General features: G+C 47.8%; 1 protein-coding gene across 1 annotated transcript; it reads right to left on the bottom strand.

The window, feature by feature from the left end:
• Positions 1-410: 410 nt before the first annotated feature.
• LOC140207330 (uncharacterized) lies at positions 411-15,922 on the bottom strand. The gene is made up of 6 exons (XM_072275844.1): positions 15,894-15,922; positions 11,335-11,445; positions 5,642-5,758; positions 3,757-4,023; positions 2,254-2,396; positions 411-647 (listed from the first exon to the last, which is right to left on the bottom strand). Exons 1-6 carry the CDS (start codon positions 15,916-15,918, stop codon positions 537-539), a joined length of 774 nt encoding a protein of 257 aa, XP_072131945.1. The 5' UTR covers positions 15,919-15,922; the 3' UTR covers positions 411-536.
• Positions 15,923-16,136: the final 214 nt, after the last annotated feature.

Raw genomic sequence — 16,136 nt, 5'->3', positions numbered from 1 at the left:
CCAGTTCTGACCTGTGTCGTTCGAGTCTGTCATCACGGCTTCTGCCAACCGATTTTGCCTGATTCTGAGTCTTGGATTTTGCCCGTTCTTGGACCTGATTTTTGCCTGTGCGCTCTGGATTTGTCTGCTCTCGCCTGACTGCCTTTTCTGGTTAAGACCTCTGCCTGCCATTTCGGATTCGTGTCTGCATTCTGTTTTTGAAGGTCTGTTGCCTTTGTGGTCGCTAATAAATCCTGGTGAAAAAGTATTCATTGGTCTGCACTTGAGTCCCACCGAAACCCGACACGTCCATAATTCAAAGAAATTGAAGGATAAGTTTTTAGGGCGACAAAACGTGACGGGAGCACTTGGAACTAACAACTAATCCCTATCGGGATAAAACAGCACCTGTTTTTTTTTTTTTTCCCCGCACTTTTTTCCGGCAGTTTAAGGATTAAGTCCAGCCGGAACATAACTCACAAGCGCTCTTGAAAGTCAGGTATTAACCCTACCTGCGAAAAACCAAGCATTGCCATCCGGGTCCCCTTCATGATCGCTTATGAAGAAGCATGTGACTTCCCTCCCAGAGAGGATAGGAGTTTGTGCACCCGGCTCTTGAAGGCTTGGACCCATCGTCGCAGTTGTTTCCAACCACAGCATCTGGAAGGCTGTTCCACATTCTGATCGCACAGTGAAGGAAGCTTCTATCCAGTGTCTCGCATCAGGCATAGAAAGAGCATGAGCATGCACAGATAAACTAGATCGTGCGGTGCGCCGTCTCTCAGAAGCTGAAGACAGCATGACGCGAGGTTCTGCAGGGCTGTGGCTGGTCTGCATTTTGTATAACACAGCAGCTGCAGCAGGCTGTCGTCTGTGCTGGAAGCTGCTGACAGCTAGATTCTCTCGAGCTGTTCTGACTAGAGATAATGGGCCCTTGGGACTGTGTGGCCTCCCACGATGGGGATGGTTTAATTTCTTGTGTGTCCGGGAGCCTGGGTTCCATGGCTTTTGTTCGAGAAAAGATTCCGAGAGACGATGCCAGAACGGGGAAGTCGGAGACTGCAGGCTTGAGCGGACTTAGAATGGAGTCGAGAGGTGACGACGCCCGTGGGAAATTGATGGAGAACGAACGGTCGGGAAAAGAGTGAGCTACAGCGAGCGCTTTAGACTGTTTCGTTAAAATGGGCCCTTTTTCTCTTCGTTTTCGATGCTGACCCTACAGTTAAATTAAGAACCCTGAAGCTCTATCGTTTAATTGCATACGGTGCACTGCTCGTTATTTCGTGGGATTGATTTGTAACCGGGCAACACATCACGGTACATCCACACAAACGAGATTTCTCAGTTTGGCCGGGCCGGAGGCAGTGTTGCCCCCGACCCCCAGACAAACGCATGCTGGTCGAACCTGAGGGTAACAATTACCCTCTCTCCATGCCTGACGGCAGGAAAAAGTGAAGAGATGGGACAGAGATGGAATGACCCAGCGTCTGATCCTTGGACTGTGTGATGGGACTTTGTGGAGGGAGATTCACTCTGTGTCTGACCCCGGTACTGTGTGATGGGGCGGTGTGGAGGGACTTAATTCTGTCAGACTCAAAAAGCTCTATATTTGTACCATGGAGAGCATTCTGACAGGCTGTATCACTGTCTGGTATGGAGGGGCTACTGCACAGGACCAAGAGGAGCTACAGAAGTCCGTAATTCTAGTCAGCTCCATCTTGGGAATTAGCCTACAAAGTACCCAGGACATCTTCAGGGAGCACTGTCTCAGAAAGGCAGCGTCCATTATTAAGGACCTCTACCACCCTGGGCATGGCCTTTTCTCACTGTTACCATCAGGTAGGAGGTACAGAGGCCGGAAGGCACACACTCAATAATTCAGGAGCAACTTCTTCCCCTCCACGATCCGATTCCTGAATGGACTTTGAGGATTGGGACATTACTTCACTTTTTACAACATTTTTTCTACACAATTTAAATAATTAATATACGTGATTGATTTGTTGTTGTTTTTTTCATTATGTTTTATATTTTTATTATTCTCTCTCTCTCTCTCTGCTGGATTATGTGTTGCATTGAACTGCTGCTGCTAAGTTAAGTTTCACGTCACATGCCGGTGAAAATAAACCTGATTCTGATTCTGATTCTGGAGGGAGTTCCACTCCGTGTCTATCCCCGGGATGTGTGGGTGACGGTGTGCAATGATTGAATCTTTGTTAAACCCCGGGAGTGTATGATTGTTCTCCATATCGCTTCTCACGGTGTGACACATACCTTTTCCTTGTTTGAATTGATTTCGAGGAGACTTGCATCAACGTTTGAACAATGATTCCTCGCTGCATCATAAGATTTCTCCAAGGTGGATATGAAATAACACCGATCTGCGCTTTCGGTCCAGTTCCTAGGACACCTTTCCTCTGCAAATCAGGAACGAAGAACAGTGAATCTCCCTCCATTGCTCCCATCGCACACTCCCGGAGTCAGAGGTGGAGTGAAGCTTCCTCCACACCGTCCATTACAGACTCCCAGGATCACACACAGATTGAGGCTCCCAGTGAACTGCCCCAGTACACGTGCCCGGGGTCTGATACAAACTCCCCGCACAGCCTCTTATCACGCATTCCCGTGTTCGGCCTGAAATTGAAGCTCATGCGCAATGTCCCATTACACTCTCCTGGTGTCAGACTCAAATTAAATCTCCCTACACGACACCCAATTACACACTCTCGGAACCCGTCACAGGGTGTCGGTCCCTCAACTGCTTCCCATCACAAACTTCAGGAGTCAGTTACGTGCTCCTTCCCGCCATGCTGTCACAGATTTCCTGAGGGATAGACACAAATCGAATTTGAATCCACAGCGTCCGGTCACACACTCTCGGAGTGAGAGCAGATTTTAGCTCCCTCCGCAACTTCTAATCATGCAACTCGTTGCCAGACACCGAAGGAGTCTCCTTCAGCACTGTCCCATCACAGAATCCAGTGGACAAACACAGAGTAGAACTCCCTTACACTGTTACATCATACCCAGCCAGGGTCAGGCACAGAGTGAAGCTCCCTCCACTCCGTCCCATCACTCACCACCGTGGTCAGACATAGATTAAGATCCCTCCACACCTTTCCATCACACACTTCCGGGATCAGACATGGAGAGAAGCTCCCTCCACACCGTCCCATCACACACTCCCGGTGTCTGACACAGAGTGATGCTCCCTCTGCACCGTCCCATCACACACTCCCGTGGTCAGACACAGAGTGAATCTCCCTCTGCACCGTCCCATCACACACTCCTGGAGTCAGACACAGAGTGAAGCCCCCTCTGCACCGTCCCGTCGCACACTCCCGGATTCAGAGTAAAACTCTCTCTCCACGGTGTCACAACACCATTCATTGATCAGACATGGGGTGAAGCTCTCTGGATCCTGTCATATCATACAACCCGCCTGTCAGAAACAGGGTGAAGCTGGATCCATACCGTCACATCAGTGATTCCCGGAGCCAGACATAGCGTGAAGCAGTAATGTTACGTCTCACAATCCCGTGGGGAGACACAGAGTGACACCACCTCCACAACGTCCAATCACACTCTCCTGGGTTCAGTAATAAAGTGAAACTTCCTCCACGCAACACCATCACACACTCACCGGTCAAACACAGAGTGAATCCCCTTCCATAACATCTCTTCACTCACTCCCGATGTCAAGCACAGAGTGACGCTTCCTCTCTCTATGCCTGGTCTGTGGTGAAGAGCGGGTTAATGAGGGGGATGACGCCTCACCTCTTCTGCTGATCAAGAATTCACAGATTTGAGCCATGCTGTTCTTGACGGATCTGAGCTTCGTTTTTATCTCAGTGATCTGGTGCCGGAGATCGTTGTGCATTCGTACAAGAACGGACAGATTGGTTTTGAGCGCAGTAAGATTCTTGAGACAGGTTTTCTCGGAGTGATTCAGGTGGGATATCTCAGAGACCTTGGTTTGAAGGGTTGAGTTTAACTCATGGCAGTTTTGGTCGAGGGCGGTCTGAGACTGACGAATCTGTGATACTGAGAGAGATGGTGAAGGATGTTTAGCGTTTACAGTGACACGTGAGTCAGCATCATGCTACCGAGCGGGTCACAGAGAGTGTTATGCCAGTGTCACGGTGAATGGTGTCACAGTGAGAGGCGTCGGCGTGTCGTTTCACGCTGAGGGGTTTATCAATGCCCCAGTGAAGGTTTTGTTGTTATATTGGGTGTCTGCGGCAGTATCGTGAGGTGCATATTCGAGTTGCAGTGAGGGACGTGTCGGTGTCACTGTGATAGGTGTTTCTGAGCCCCGGCGAGAGTTGTGCCGGGTCACAATGAAGTGAATCCCGATGGCACGGCGAGGGAAATGTCAGAGTGAGGGACCTTGTGACGTCACGGTGAGTGGAGTAACTGTGTCATGGTGTGGGGTATGCTAGTCTCACAGAGAGGGGTGTGTCTGTGTCACGGTGAGAGGCATGTCATGGCCACGGTGCGTGTGACAGTGTCAGAATGAGGTGTGGGAACTGTGTCCAGTTCTGGTCACCTCACTATAGGAAGGATGTGGAAACATTGGAAAGGGTACAGAGGACATTTACCAGGATGCTGCCTGGTTTAGAGAGTATGCATTATGATAAGAGATTAAGGGAGCTAGGGCTTTACTCTTTGGAGAGAAGGAGGATGAGAGGAGACATGATAGAGGTGTACAAGATAATAAGAGGAATAGATAGAGTGGATAGCCAGCGCCTCTTCCCCAGGGCACCACTGCTCAATACAAGAGAACATGGCTTTAAGGTAAGGGGTGGGAAGTTCAAGGGGGATATTAGAGGAAGGTTTTTTACTCAGAGAGTGGTTGGTGCGTGGAATGCACTGCCTGAGTCAGTGGTGGAAGCAGATACACTAGTGAAGTTTAAGAGACTACTAGACAGGCATCTGGAGGAAATTTAAAGTGGGGGCTTATATGGGAGGCAGGGTTTGAGGTTCGGCACAACATTGTGGGCCGAAGAGCCTGTACTGTGCTGTACTAGTCTGTGTTCTATGTTCTATGTTCTGTGTAATTGCCTCAGTGAGCGGTGCATCGGTGTTATGTTGAGCGGTGATACTGTCTCGGTAAGGGGTGTTACAGTGACGTGTGGGTCTTTGTCATGAGGCGGTGCTGAGAGGATCACGTTGAGGAATGTGAAGGTGCCACGGTGTACGGTACCTCAGTGTCAGAGTGAAGAGGGTTTCGGTGTCATTGTGAGGTGCGTTTCGGTGTTGCCTTGAGGAGTTTATCAGTGATACGGTCAGGGGCATGTCGATGTTACAGTGAGTGTTACGTTGCGGTCAGTGTGACTGCCACGTGTTGTCACGGCGATGTTCCGCATCCGTGCTGCGGTCAGCAGTGTATCTGTGTCTCGTGGATGATCGTGACAGTGCTACAGTGACAGTATTGTTCATGTTATGGTGAATGGCGTGACGGTGTCAGGGTGTGTCTTCATTGTGTTCAGGTGAAGACCGTGTCTTTATCACGGTTAGGGATGTGTCCGTGATATGGTGGTCGGTTTTAATCCTTGTTACAGTAAGGGACGTGTCGGTGTCGCTGTGGTGTTTTACAATAACAATTTATTCCACTCTCTTTATTTATGGTCTGACTCCACACGGAGATCGTTCCACTCACCATGGATCGAGAGTCCGATCACTATCAAGATGAGGGCGGACGTGACTAGACAGAGTAGGCAGATCAGACGGAACGGTCTATTTCCGATCTTCAGTTTCGACTCCTGTTCATGCGCACCTGTGGAGAGACCATACGGCCATAGGACCATATGATATGGGAGCAGACGTAGGACATTCGGACCTTCGAGTCTTCTCGGATATTGAATCATGGGCTGATCTAATTCTACCAGTCATCCCCACTCGCCTGCCTTCTCCCCATACCCTTTGAAACGTTAGCTAATCAAGAACGTATCTATCTCTACCTTAAATGCACCCAATGACTTGGCTTCCACAGCTGCTTGTGGTAAAGAAAATCCACGGATTTAACACCCTCTGACGAAACGAATTTCGCCGCATCTAAGTTCTAAAAGGACGCCCTTCAATCCTGAAGTCGTGCCCTCTTGTCCTAGACCCCGCTACCATGGGAAATAACATTTCCATATCTAATCTGTTCAGGCCTTTCAACATTGCAAAAGTTTCAATGAGGTCCCCCCTCATTCTATTCAGCTCCAGGGAAGGCAGCCCAAGAGCTGCCAGATGTTCGTCATCGAGATCTTCTCTGAACCATGTCTTATGTCAGTATATATCAGGAGCCGAAAACTGCACACAATACTCTAACTGTGGTCTCAGGGGTGCTTTTTGATGCCTCAACATCACATTGCAGTTCTTACATTCTAGACCTTTAGAAATGAATGTCAACATTTCTTTCGCTTTTTCCACCACCCAATGAACCTGGAGATTACCCTTTAGGGTACCTTGCACCAGTACTTCCAAGTCCCTTTGCATTTCGGCATTTTGAATTCTCTCATCATTCAAATAGTAATCTGCGTGCTTATTTCATCCACAATAGTGCATGATCATACAGTTTCCAGCATCGCATTTCATTTGGCACGTCTTTTTCCATTCCCTTAAACTGTCTAAGTCTCTCTGTTTCCTCAACACCAGCTGCTCATCCACATATCTTTTTATCATCGGAAATTTATACAAGAAATCCATGAATCCTATCGCCTAAATCATTGACAAACATCGTAAAGATCAGCCGTCCCAACACCGACCCCTGTGGAACTCCTGATGCCTCGGCAATCTCTCCGCCCAATTCCTTCAGAGCCCGAGGGTGTATTCCATCAGGTCCAGGAGACCACAAGATTATGATACATGCGATCTACTGACTATTGGCCGTCTGGATTCAGAGATTATTATTTGTTCACAGTTCTATTACTGTTTGCCCGCTTTGTTCTTTTTTTCACACTTTGGATACATGACGGACTTAACTCTGTCATTTCTCCAACCGTATCTGTGACTGATTTATGTCCCATTGAATATTTTTGCCAGTTTTCAACACGATCCACAATGACACCCATAGAACATAGAATAATACAGCACAGTACAGGCCCTTCGGCCCACAATGTTGTGCGACTCTCAAACCCTGCCTTCCACATAACGCTAAACATTAAATTCCGCCATATACATGTCCACTAGTCTCTTAAATTTCACTACTGTCTGCCTCCACCATTGACTCAGGCAGTGTATTCCACGCACCAACCACTCTCTGAGTAAAAATACTTCCTCTAATATCCCCCTTGAACTTCCCACCCCTTACATTAAATCCATGACCTCTACAATTGAGCAGTGAGGCCCTGGGGAAGAGGCACTCCATCTATTCTTCTTGATATCTTGTATACGCCTTTCATATCTCCTCTAATAGTCCTTCTCTCCAAAGAGTAAAGCCTTAGCTCCATTCATATCTGATCATAATCCATACTCTCTGAACCAGGCAGCATCCTGGTAAATCTTGCCCGTACCCTTTCCAATGCTTCCACGTCCTTGCAGTAGTGAGACGACCAAAATTGGACACAGTACCCCAAGTGTGGCTTAGCCAAAGTTTTATAGAACTGCATGGTTACCTTACGACTCTTAAAACTCTATTCCTCGACTGATGAAAGCTAACACCTCATACGCTTTCCTAACTACCCTATCTACCTGTGAAGCAACTTTCAGGGATGTCTGGACATGCACCCCAGAGCCCTCTGCTCCTCCACACTATCAAGTTTCCTGCCATTTACTTTGCACTCTGCCTTGCTGTTTGTCCTTCCAAAGTGTATCACCTCACACTTCTGCGGGCTGAACTCCATCTGCCTCTTCTCAGCCGACTTCTGCATCCCATAAATGTCTCTCTGCAATCTTCGACAATCCTCTACACTATCTACAGCACCTCCAACCTTTGTCTCGTTTGCAAACTTGCCAACACACCCTTCTACCCCAACATCCATATCGTTATCACGAAAAGTAGAGATCCCAGAACCGATCCTTGTGGGACACCACTAGTCACAACCCTCCAATCAGAATGTATTCCTTCCATTATGACACTGTGCCTTCTGCAGGCAAACCAATTCTGAATCCACCTGGTAAAACGTCCTTGGATCCCATGTCTTCTGACTTTCTGAATAAGCCTACCGTGTGGATCCTTGTTAAGTGCCTTACTAAAATCCATATAGATCACGTCCACTGCACTACCCTCATCTATATGCCTGGTCACCTCTTCAAAGAACTCTATCAGGATTGTTAGACACAATCTATCCTTCACAAAGCCATGCTGACTCTTCCATGATTCTCTAAATGCCCATAGATCCTTTCTCTAAGAATCATTTCCAATCGTTTTCCCACCACCAACGTGAGGCTCACTGGTCTACAATTAACCGGACTATCCATACAACCTTTTTTGTACAAGGGGACAAACCTCATTGCCTCCAATCCTCCGGTGCCATTCCCTTAGACAACGAGGACATAATGTTCCTCGCTAAAGGCTCAGCAATCCCTTCCCTCGCCTCGTTAAGCAGCCTGGGGAATATTCTGTCAGGCCCCAGGGACTTATCCGTCCTAATGGATTTTAACAACTCCAACACCTCCTATGCCTTGATATCTACATACTTCAGAGCATCAACCTCCCTCATGTTGTCCGCACCGTCATCAAGTTCCCTCTCATTGGCGAATACCGTCGAGAAACATTCATTGAGGACCTCTCTCGCTTCCACAGACTCCAGGAACATCTTCCCAACTTTATCTCTAAACGGTCCTGTCATCCTGTTGTTCTTCATATCACTGAATCGTCGCATCGTGCAACTCATGAAACTGAGCAACGCACCCATCTACAAATTCATCCCGATTATTTATAAACAGCACAGTCTGGAGGTGCAATGAGCTCCCAGGAAAGTGGTCGAGGCAGATGAATTATTCCAGTCAAAGGGAAAAGAATAGAACAGAATAGAATAGAAAACCTACAGCACAATACAGGCCCTTCGGCCTACAAGTTGTGACGTACATGTCCTCCCTTAGAAATTTCTGGGCTTACCTATACCCCTCTATGTTACTGAGCTCCATGTCGCAATCCAAAGGTCTCTTAAAAGACTCTATCGTATCCGCCTCCACCACTGTTGCCGGCAGCCCATTCCACGCACTCACCACTCTCTGAGTGAAAAACATAGCCCTGACATCTCCCCCGTACTTACTCCCCAGCACCTTAAAACTGTGTCCTCTTGTGGCGACCATTTCAGCCCTGGGGGAAAAAGCCACTGACTGTCCACACCATCAATGCCTCTCGTCATCTTATATACAAGATAATAAAGGGAACGATTACAAAAGGTTCAGAGAGCTCGGTAATGTTAGAGCTCGAGAAGATTATAAGTCTGATAGGAAGAATCTTAAGAAGGAAATTAGGAGACCCAGAAGGGGGCATGAGAAGGCGCTGGCGGGCAGGATCAAGGAAACGCCAAAGGCATTGTCCAAGCATGTGAAGAGCAAGGGGTAAGACGCGAAAGAAAAGGACCTATAAAATGTGACAGTGGGAAAGTGAATATGGAACCGGAGGAAGTAGCAAAGGAAGTTACTGAAAACTTTATTTCAATATTCACTACGGAAAATGACCTCGGTGATTGTAGTGATGACTTGCAACAGGCTGAAAGGCTTGAGAATGTAGGCATTAAGAAAGAGGATGTGTTGGAGCTTTTGGAAAACACTAAGTTGGATAAATCGCCGGGACCAGATGAGGTGTACCCCAGGCTACTGTGAGGCGGGGGAGAAGATTGCTGAGCCTCTGCCGATGATCTTTGCATCATCAATGGTGAGGGAGAGATTCCGGAGGACTGGAGCGTTGCGTATATTGCTCATTTATTCAAGAAATTGAGTTGAGATAGCTCAAAAAAATTATAGACCACAGAGTTTGACCTCAGTAGTTGGTAAGTTGATGGATAAGATCTTGAGAGTCAGGAATTATGAACATTTGGAAACGTACAACATGATTAGGTGTAGTCAGCATGGATTTGTCATAGGCAGTTCATACCTTACGAGCCTGATTGAAATTTTTGAGGATGAGACTAAACACATTGATGAAGGAACAGCAGTAGGTGCAGAGGAAATGGATTTCAGCAAGGCCTTTGATAAGGTACCGCATGCAAGGCTTATTGAGATAGTATGGAGGCATTGTATCCAAGGGGGCATTGTTTTGTGGATCCAGAACTGGCTTGCCCACAGAAGGAGAAGTCAGGTTGTAGACGGGTCACATTTTGCATGGAGGTCGGTCACCAGTGGTGTGCCTCAGGGATCTGTTTTGGGTCTCCTGCTATTGGTGAATTTTATAAATGACCTGGATCAGGAAATGGAGGGAAGGGTTAGAAAGTTTGCTGATGACACAAAGGTTGGAGGTGTTGTGGATAGTGTGGACGGCTGTCAGAAGTTACTGCGAAGCATTGATATACTGCAAAACTGGGCTTAGAAGTGGCAGATTGAGTTCAACCCAGGTAAGTGTGATGTGGTTCATTGTGGTAGGTCAAATATGATGGCAGAATATAATATTAATGTTATGACGCTTGGCAGTGTGGAGGATCGGAGGGATTTTGGGGTCCGGGTCCATAACAAACTCAAATAAGCTGCGCGGGTTGACCCTGTCGTTAAGAAGGTGTATGGTGTATCGGTCTTCATCAATAGTGAAATTTAATTTAGTAGCTACGAGGAGTTGTTGAAGCATGTATTGGACCCCGGTCAAACTTGGAGTACTGTGCTCAGTTCTGGTCGCCTCACTACAGGAAGGATGTGGAAGCCCTAAGAGGGTGCGGACGAAATTTACAAGGATGTGGCCGGGATTGGGAAGCATGCCGTATGAGAATAGGTTGAGTGAACACGACCTTTTCTCCTTGGAGTGACGGAGGATGAGAGGTGATCTGAGAGAGGTGTACAGGATGATGAGAGGCATTGAACGTGTGGATAGTCAGAGGCTTTTTCCCAGGGCTGAAATCGTTGCCACAAGAGGACACATGTTCAAGGTGCTGGGGAGTAGGTACAGAGGAGATGCCAGGGGTAACTTCTTTACTCAGAGAGTGGTGAGTGCGTGGATTGGGCTGCCGGCAACGGTGGTGGAGGAGTATACGACAGGGTATTTTTAGAGACTTTTGGATAGGTACATGGAGCTTAGTCAATTAGAGGGGTATAGGTAAGCGTAGTAATTTCTAAGGTAGAGACATGTTCGGCACTACTCTGTAGGCCGAAGGCTCTGTATTGCGCTGTAGGTGCTCTATGTATCTATGTTTCTAATTAGAAATTTGAATATCTTGAGCGAATGACACCTGGCGTTTCCAAAATGGCGTCACTACTGTGAACTCTGACCTGTTTGTGCAGTGGTTGATATCCCTCCGGATCCCGAGGCAATGGGAGGATCCTCGCGCTCATCGATGTCTTTCCCAATGTTCAACTCTGAGCTGGTGGCGGTCAGGCCGTCTGGGAGAGAAAGTCAGACAGGCAGATTAGGGAGAGATTGAGACAGGGGTAGAGAATAGAGAATGGGGGAGAGAGTCGCGGAGAGAGAGAAGAGACATCAGAAGAGAGAGAGGGGTAAGCGAGGCGCATGGCGCCTGAAAGAATGGGTGATTGAGAAGGGAGAGTGTGCGGAGAACTGTGAGAGAAGGATGGAGAAGAGAAAGAAGATTATTTTAGAAAGGGGAAAGAGCGAGAGGAGAAACCATCGGGGAGAGGGAGATAGAGCTGGATAGAGAGGAGCGGAAAGCGTGGAGGGGAGATGAGCGGAATACAGGCACACAGAGAACTGGGAAGAATGAATGTGGTTCAGGAAGGGATAACACTGAGCGGAGAGGGTGAAGACAAGGGAACAGTGTGAGACAGTAGGGGAAAGAGTTTGAGAGAGGGACGGGGTAATAAAGGAGGGGAGAGAGGGTAGAGAGAGAGAGGTGAAGGGTGAGAGAAAGGGACGGGGAGAAGCGAAGGAGAGAAAGAGAATGAGGTTAGAAAAGGGAGAGAGTGTTTTAAGTTTACACTGTGCTCCCTCCTCACCGACTCTCCGACTGTCCTCACTCCTCACCCCCCCGGCATATACATCACAGACAGAAGAGGTCCCAGTGGAATGCCACAGATACAGATCCCTTCATTGGAGTAGAACAGGGTAAAAGAGTAACAGAATGCAAACTAAAGTGTCACAGTTACAGAAGAAGACCAGTTCAGAAAGACAATAAGGCGCAAGGACGACGGCGAGGTAAACTTTGAAGTAAAGAATACAACTTATCAGAATACTGGTCTATTAATTTGTCTGATGAAGCAGGTTAGAAACTGTCTTTGAGGCTGGTGAAACGTGCTTTACTATCTTCCACCGATAGGTGGTGATAGAGGGTAATACAATTATCCAGGGTGGACGGGGATCTTTATTAGGCTGTCTGCTTTAGCGACGCAGCGGCAAGTGCAGAGAGAGTCGGTGGAGGTGAGACTGGTTCCCCTGATCTGCTGAGCTGTGTCCACGACTCTCTGCATTTTATTTCCGGTCACGGACGGAGTGGTTTCCCTCAAGTCGAGCTGCATTGTGATTGGATGCTTTCGGTGGTGCATCAGAAAAGATGGGCGAGGAACTACAGGAACGTACCCAGCTGACTGGGGAGCTAAGAAGGCTGACGATTGCAGAGCAGTGGATATAAAGTATAGGGACTCCAGTAATTCTAATTAATTCCTCCACTTCATAGGCTACTCTATATAATGGTGTGGAGCCCAGGGAGATTTGACTGACTAATTTGCTTTCATATTCCAGGAAGACAAATAAGGGTAAACTTTCACAGTGAACTGGAGGGTCCCTGGAGAGAGTTGTGGAGCAAAGAGACACGGGTCTGCAGGTATATGGATCCCTGAAAGTGGAGTCACAGGTACACAGGGCGGTGAATGGGGCGTCTGACACGCCGTTCTTCCTCAGTAACTACACCGAGTAGAGTAGTGGGGAGGACCCGTTGCAGACGAACATGGTTTCGGCGATGCCACACCTTGAGTACGGGTCCAGTTTTGGTCGCCTTGCTGCAGGAAGGATATTATTTGTTGGCCAGAAAGAAACGCAGTCTGAAGAATGGTGATATCAAATGAATCAGGGACAATAGATGCAGATGGCTTTGCTCCTGCCGCGAGGGAGCAGAGGGAGGCAGTCATTTCATGAAAAGATTCTGTTCTCCATTTTGTGTGTTAGTCGCTTGGTTGATCCGTGATTTAAATTAGACACAGTGATGTCTCGGGCAATCTGCCAACTGGGGATCATTTCCAAATAAGACGTCATTTGCGAGGTGTTCTTTGATCGGGTATAACATGCGGAATTGTGAATGTTTGTCTGCGAGCCACAAATTACAGATTGTGATTTGCTCCTAAGAGGACAATAAATGGAGCAGACCCAATGAAAATGTTTTAAAGGTCAGAATCGTGACCACTAGACAATGACACTGGAATGCAATTCATGATTTTGGAAAAAAAAGACGTTTCAAGTGTGTTGCTGGAGGTCACGCAGAAACAGAACAACTAAATCTTGGACATGTGGAAACTCAAAACGCTTACGAGGAGCATGTGGCCAGCAGCAAAAACTCTTTTGTACCTAGTAACAACCTTTCTGTACTGTGACCGAGCATGAAAGGTCAGGATAACTTAGCTGGTACGGCGGCCGGCTAGTGACGCAATAGCATCAGCGCCGGATCCGGAGCGAAAGTTCCCGAGTTCGAATCCAAGACGGGCCACATTCACAAGCACCCCACCCCCCGGACACGCTTTCCATCCGTGCCGGGTTGAGGGTAAAAAAAAAAATAAAGGGTCGAGGCCCGGTTAATCTGAAAGGAGACCGATCCTGACACCACGCCAAACAGGAATGGCTGACTGACAAACAAGAATGGCTGGCTGAAAAATAAACTGGTGCGGAGGCAATATTCCGTGCTTCATCTATTTGTCAGATTAGACAATACGGCTACTTGACGGCAAATACAGATCGCCCTGTGCCTCCCTGATCATTATTAGCTGAGTCTTGCAACACTTTGAGCTGGAAAGAATTGCAGATATTGACTGGACGTGAGGGACTGAATTACTGAGAGAAGTCGGGCAGGTTGGGTCTTTATGTTGAGGGCAAGGATGACCTTACTGAGGTGTACAAACCACGAGGGCCATAGATCGGGTGAATGAGCACAATCCCATTGTCTCGGCCTGGAGAATCGAGTACCAGAGCGCCCAGGGCAAAGATGAGAGGGGAAAGAGATTTACTTGGGCAGCCGAGTGACAACCTTTTGTTACCCAGATGGTGGTCCGTCTGTGGAACGAGTGCTCTGTTCAGAAGCATTAGGTAATGGGAGACTTGGGTGCATGACTCGTGAAACGCTCCAGAATGACGTTATTACTGCGACCTCTGACCTGTCTGTGCAGTGGTTGACAGTTCGCCGGGCCCCGGGGCGGTGGGAGGATCCTCGACACCGGGGAATTCTAGACCGGTTCGCTTAACATCGCCGTTGGGGAAAATGCTAGAGTCAGTTATCAAAGATGTGAAAACAGCACATTTGGAAAGCGGTGAAATCATCGGACAAAGTCAGCATGGATTTGTGAAAGGAAAATCGTGTCTGTCGAATCTCATAGAATTTTTTGAGGATGTAACTAGTAGAGTGGATAGGGGAGAACAAGTGGATGTGGAATATTTGGATTTTCAAAAGGCTTTTGACAAGGTCCCACACAGGAGGTTAGTGTGCAAACTTCAACCACACGGTACTGGGTGTAGGATATTGATGTGGGTAGAGAATTGTTTGGCAGACAGGAAACAAAGAGCTGGAATAAACGGGATCTTTTCTGAATGACAGGCAGCGACTAGTGGGGTACAGCAAGGCTCAGTGCTGGGACCCCAGTTGTTTACAGTATATTAATGACTTAGATGAGGGAATTAAATGCAGCATCTCCAAGTTTCCGGATGACACGAAGCTGGGCGGCAGTGTTAGCTCAGAGGAAGTGGATGCAGGGTGACTTGGATAGGTTAGGTGAGTGGGCAAATTCATGGCAGATGAAATGTAACGTGGATAAATGTGAGTTCATCCACTTTGGGGGCAAAACAGGGAAACAGATTATTATTTGAATGGTGGCCGATTAGGAAAAGGGGAGGTGCAACGAGACCTGGGTCTTATTATACACCAGTCATTGAAATTGGGCATGCAGATACAGCAGGCGGTGAAATAGGCGAATGGTATGCTGGCATTCATAACAAGAGGATCCGAGTACAGGAGCAGGAAGGTACTACTGCAGTTGTACAAGGCCTTGATGAGACCACACGTGGAGTATTGTGTGCAGATTTAGTCCCTTAAGTTGAGGAAACACATCCTTGTCATAGAGGGAGGGCAAAGAAGGTTCACCAGATTGATTCCTGGGATGTTAGGACTTTCATATGATGGAAGACCAGATCGACTAGGCTTATATTCGTTGGAATTTGGAAGATTGAGGGGGGATCTTATCGAAACGTATAAAATCCTAGAGGGATTGGACAGGCTAGATGCAAGAGGATTGTTCCCGATGTTGGGAGTGTCCAGAACGAGGGTTCACAGTTTGAGGATAAAGGGGAATCCTTTTAGGATCGAGATTAGGAAAAATCTCTTCATACAGAGAGTGGTGAATCTGTGGAATTCTCTGCCACAGGAAATAGTTGAGGCCAGTTTATTGGCTATATTTAAGAGGGAGTTAGAGATGGCCCTTGTGGCTAAAGGGATCAGGGGGTATGGAGGGAAGGCTGGTACATGGTTCTGAGTTGGATGATCAGCCATGATCATACTGAATGCCGATGCAGGCTCGAAGGGCCGAGTGACCTACTTCTGCACCTATTCTCTATGTTTCTGTGTTTCTATGAATACAGAATGGATCTATCCCCCCCGCCTCCGTTTTTCTGCCCCACTCACCGTTTGAAGGAGACTGCGGGCCCATTTCGGCGAGCTCCACATTCACGTCCATCTTGTTCAGGACTCTCTGTGTCTCTGAGCTCACGAAGGGGAAGGAGCCGTTATTAGAGGAAGTCCGTGTCGATAAGGCGGTCCGACTCCAGCAAACACCAGATGGACAGCTGACACAGAGATGAAGGCAGAGCAGGGAGAGGAAGTGCGGGGAGCACAGAGAAAGAGGATGTTGGAGAGGGAGGCCGAGCG

This window comes from Mobula birostris, chromosome 13, assembly GCF_030028105.1.
Source record: "Mobula birostris isolate sMobBir1 chromosome 13, sMobBir1.hap1, whole genome shotgun sequence".
Classification (NCBI taxonomy): domain Eukaryota; kingdom Metazoa; phylum Chordata; class Chondrichthyes; order Myliobatiformes; family Myliobatidae; genus Mobula; species Mobula birostris.
Note: the sequence above shows the minus strand (reverse complement) of the source record. Positions and strands in the feature narration are given on the sequence as shown.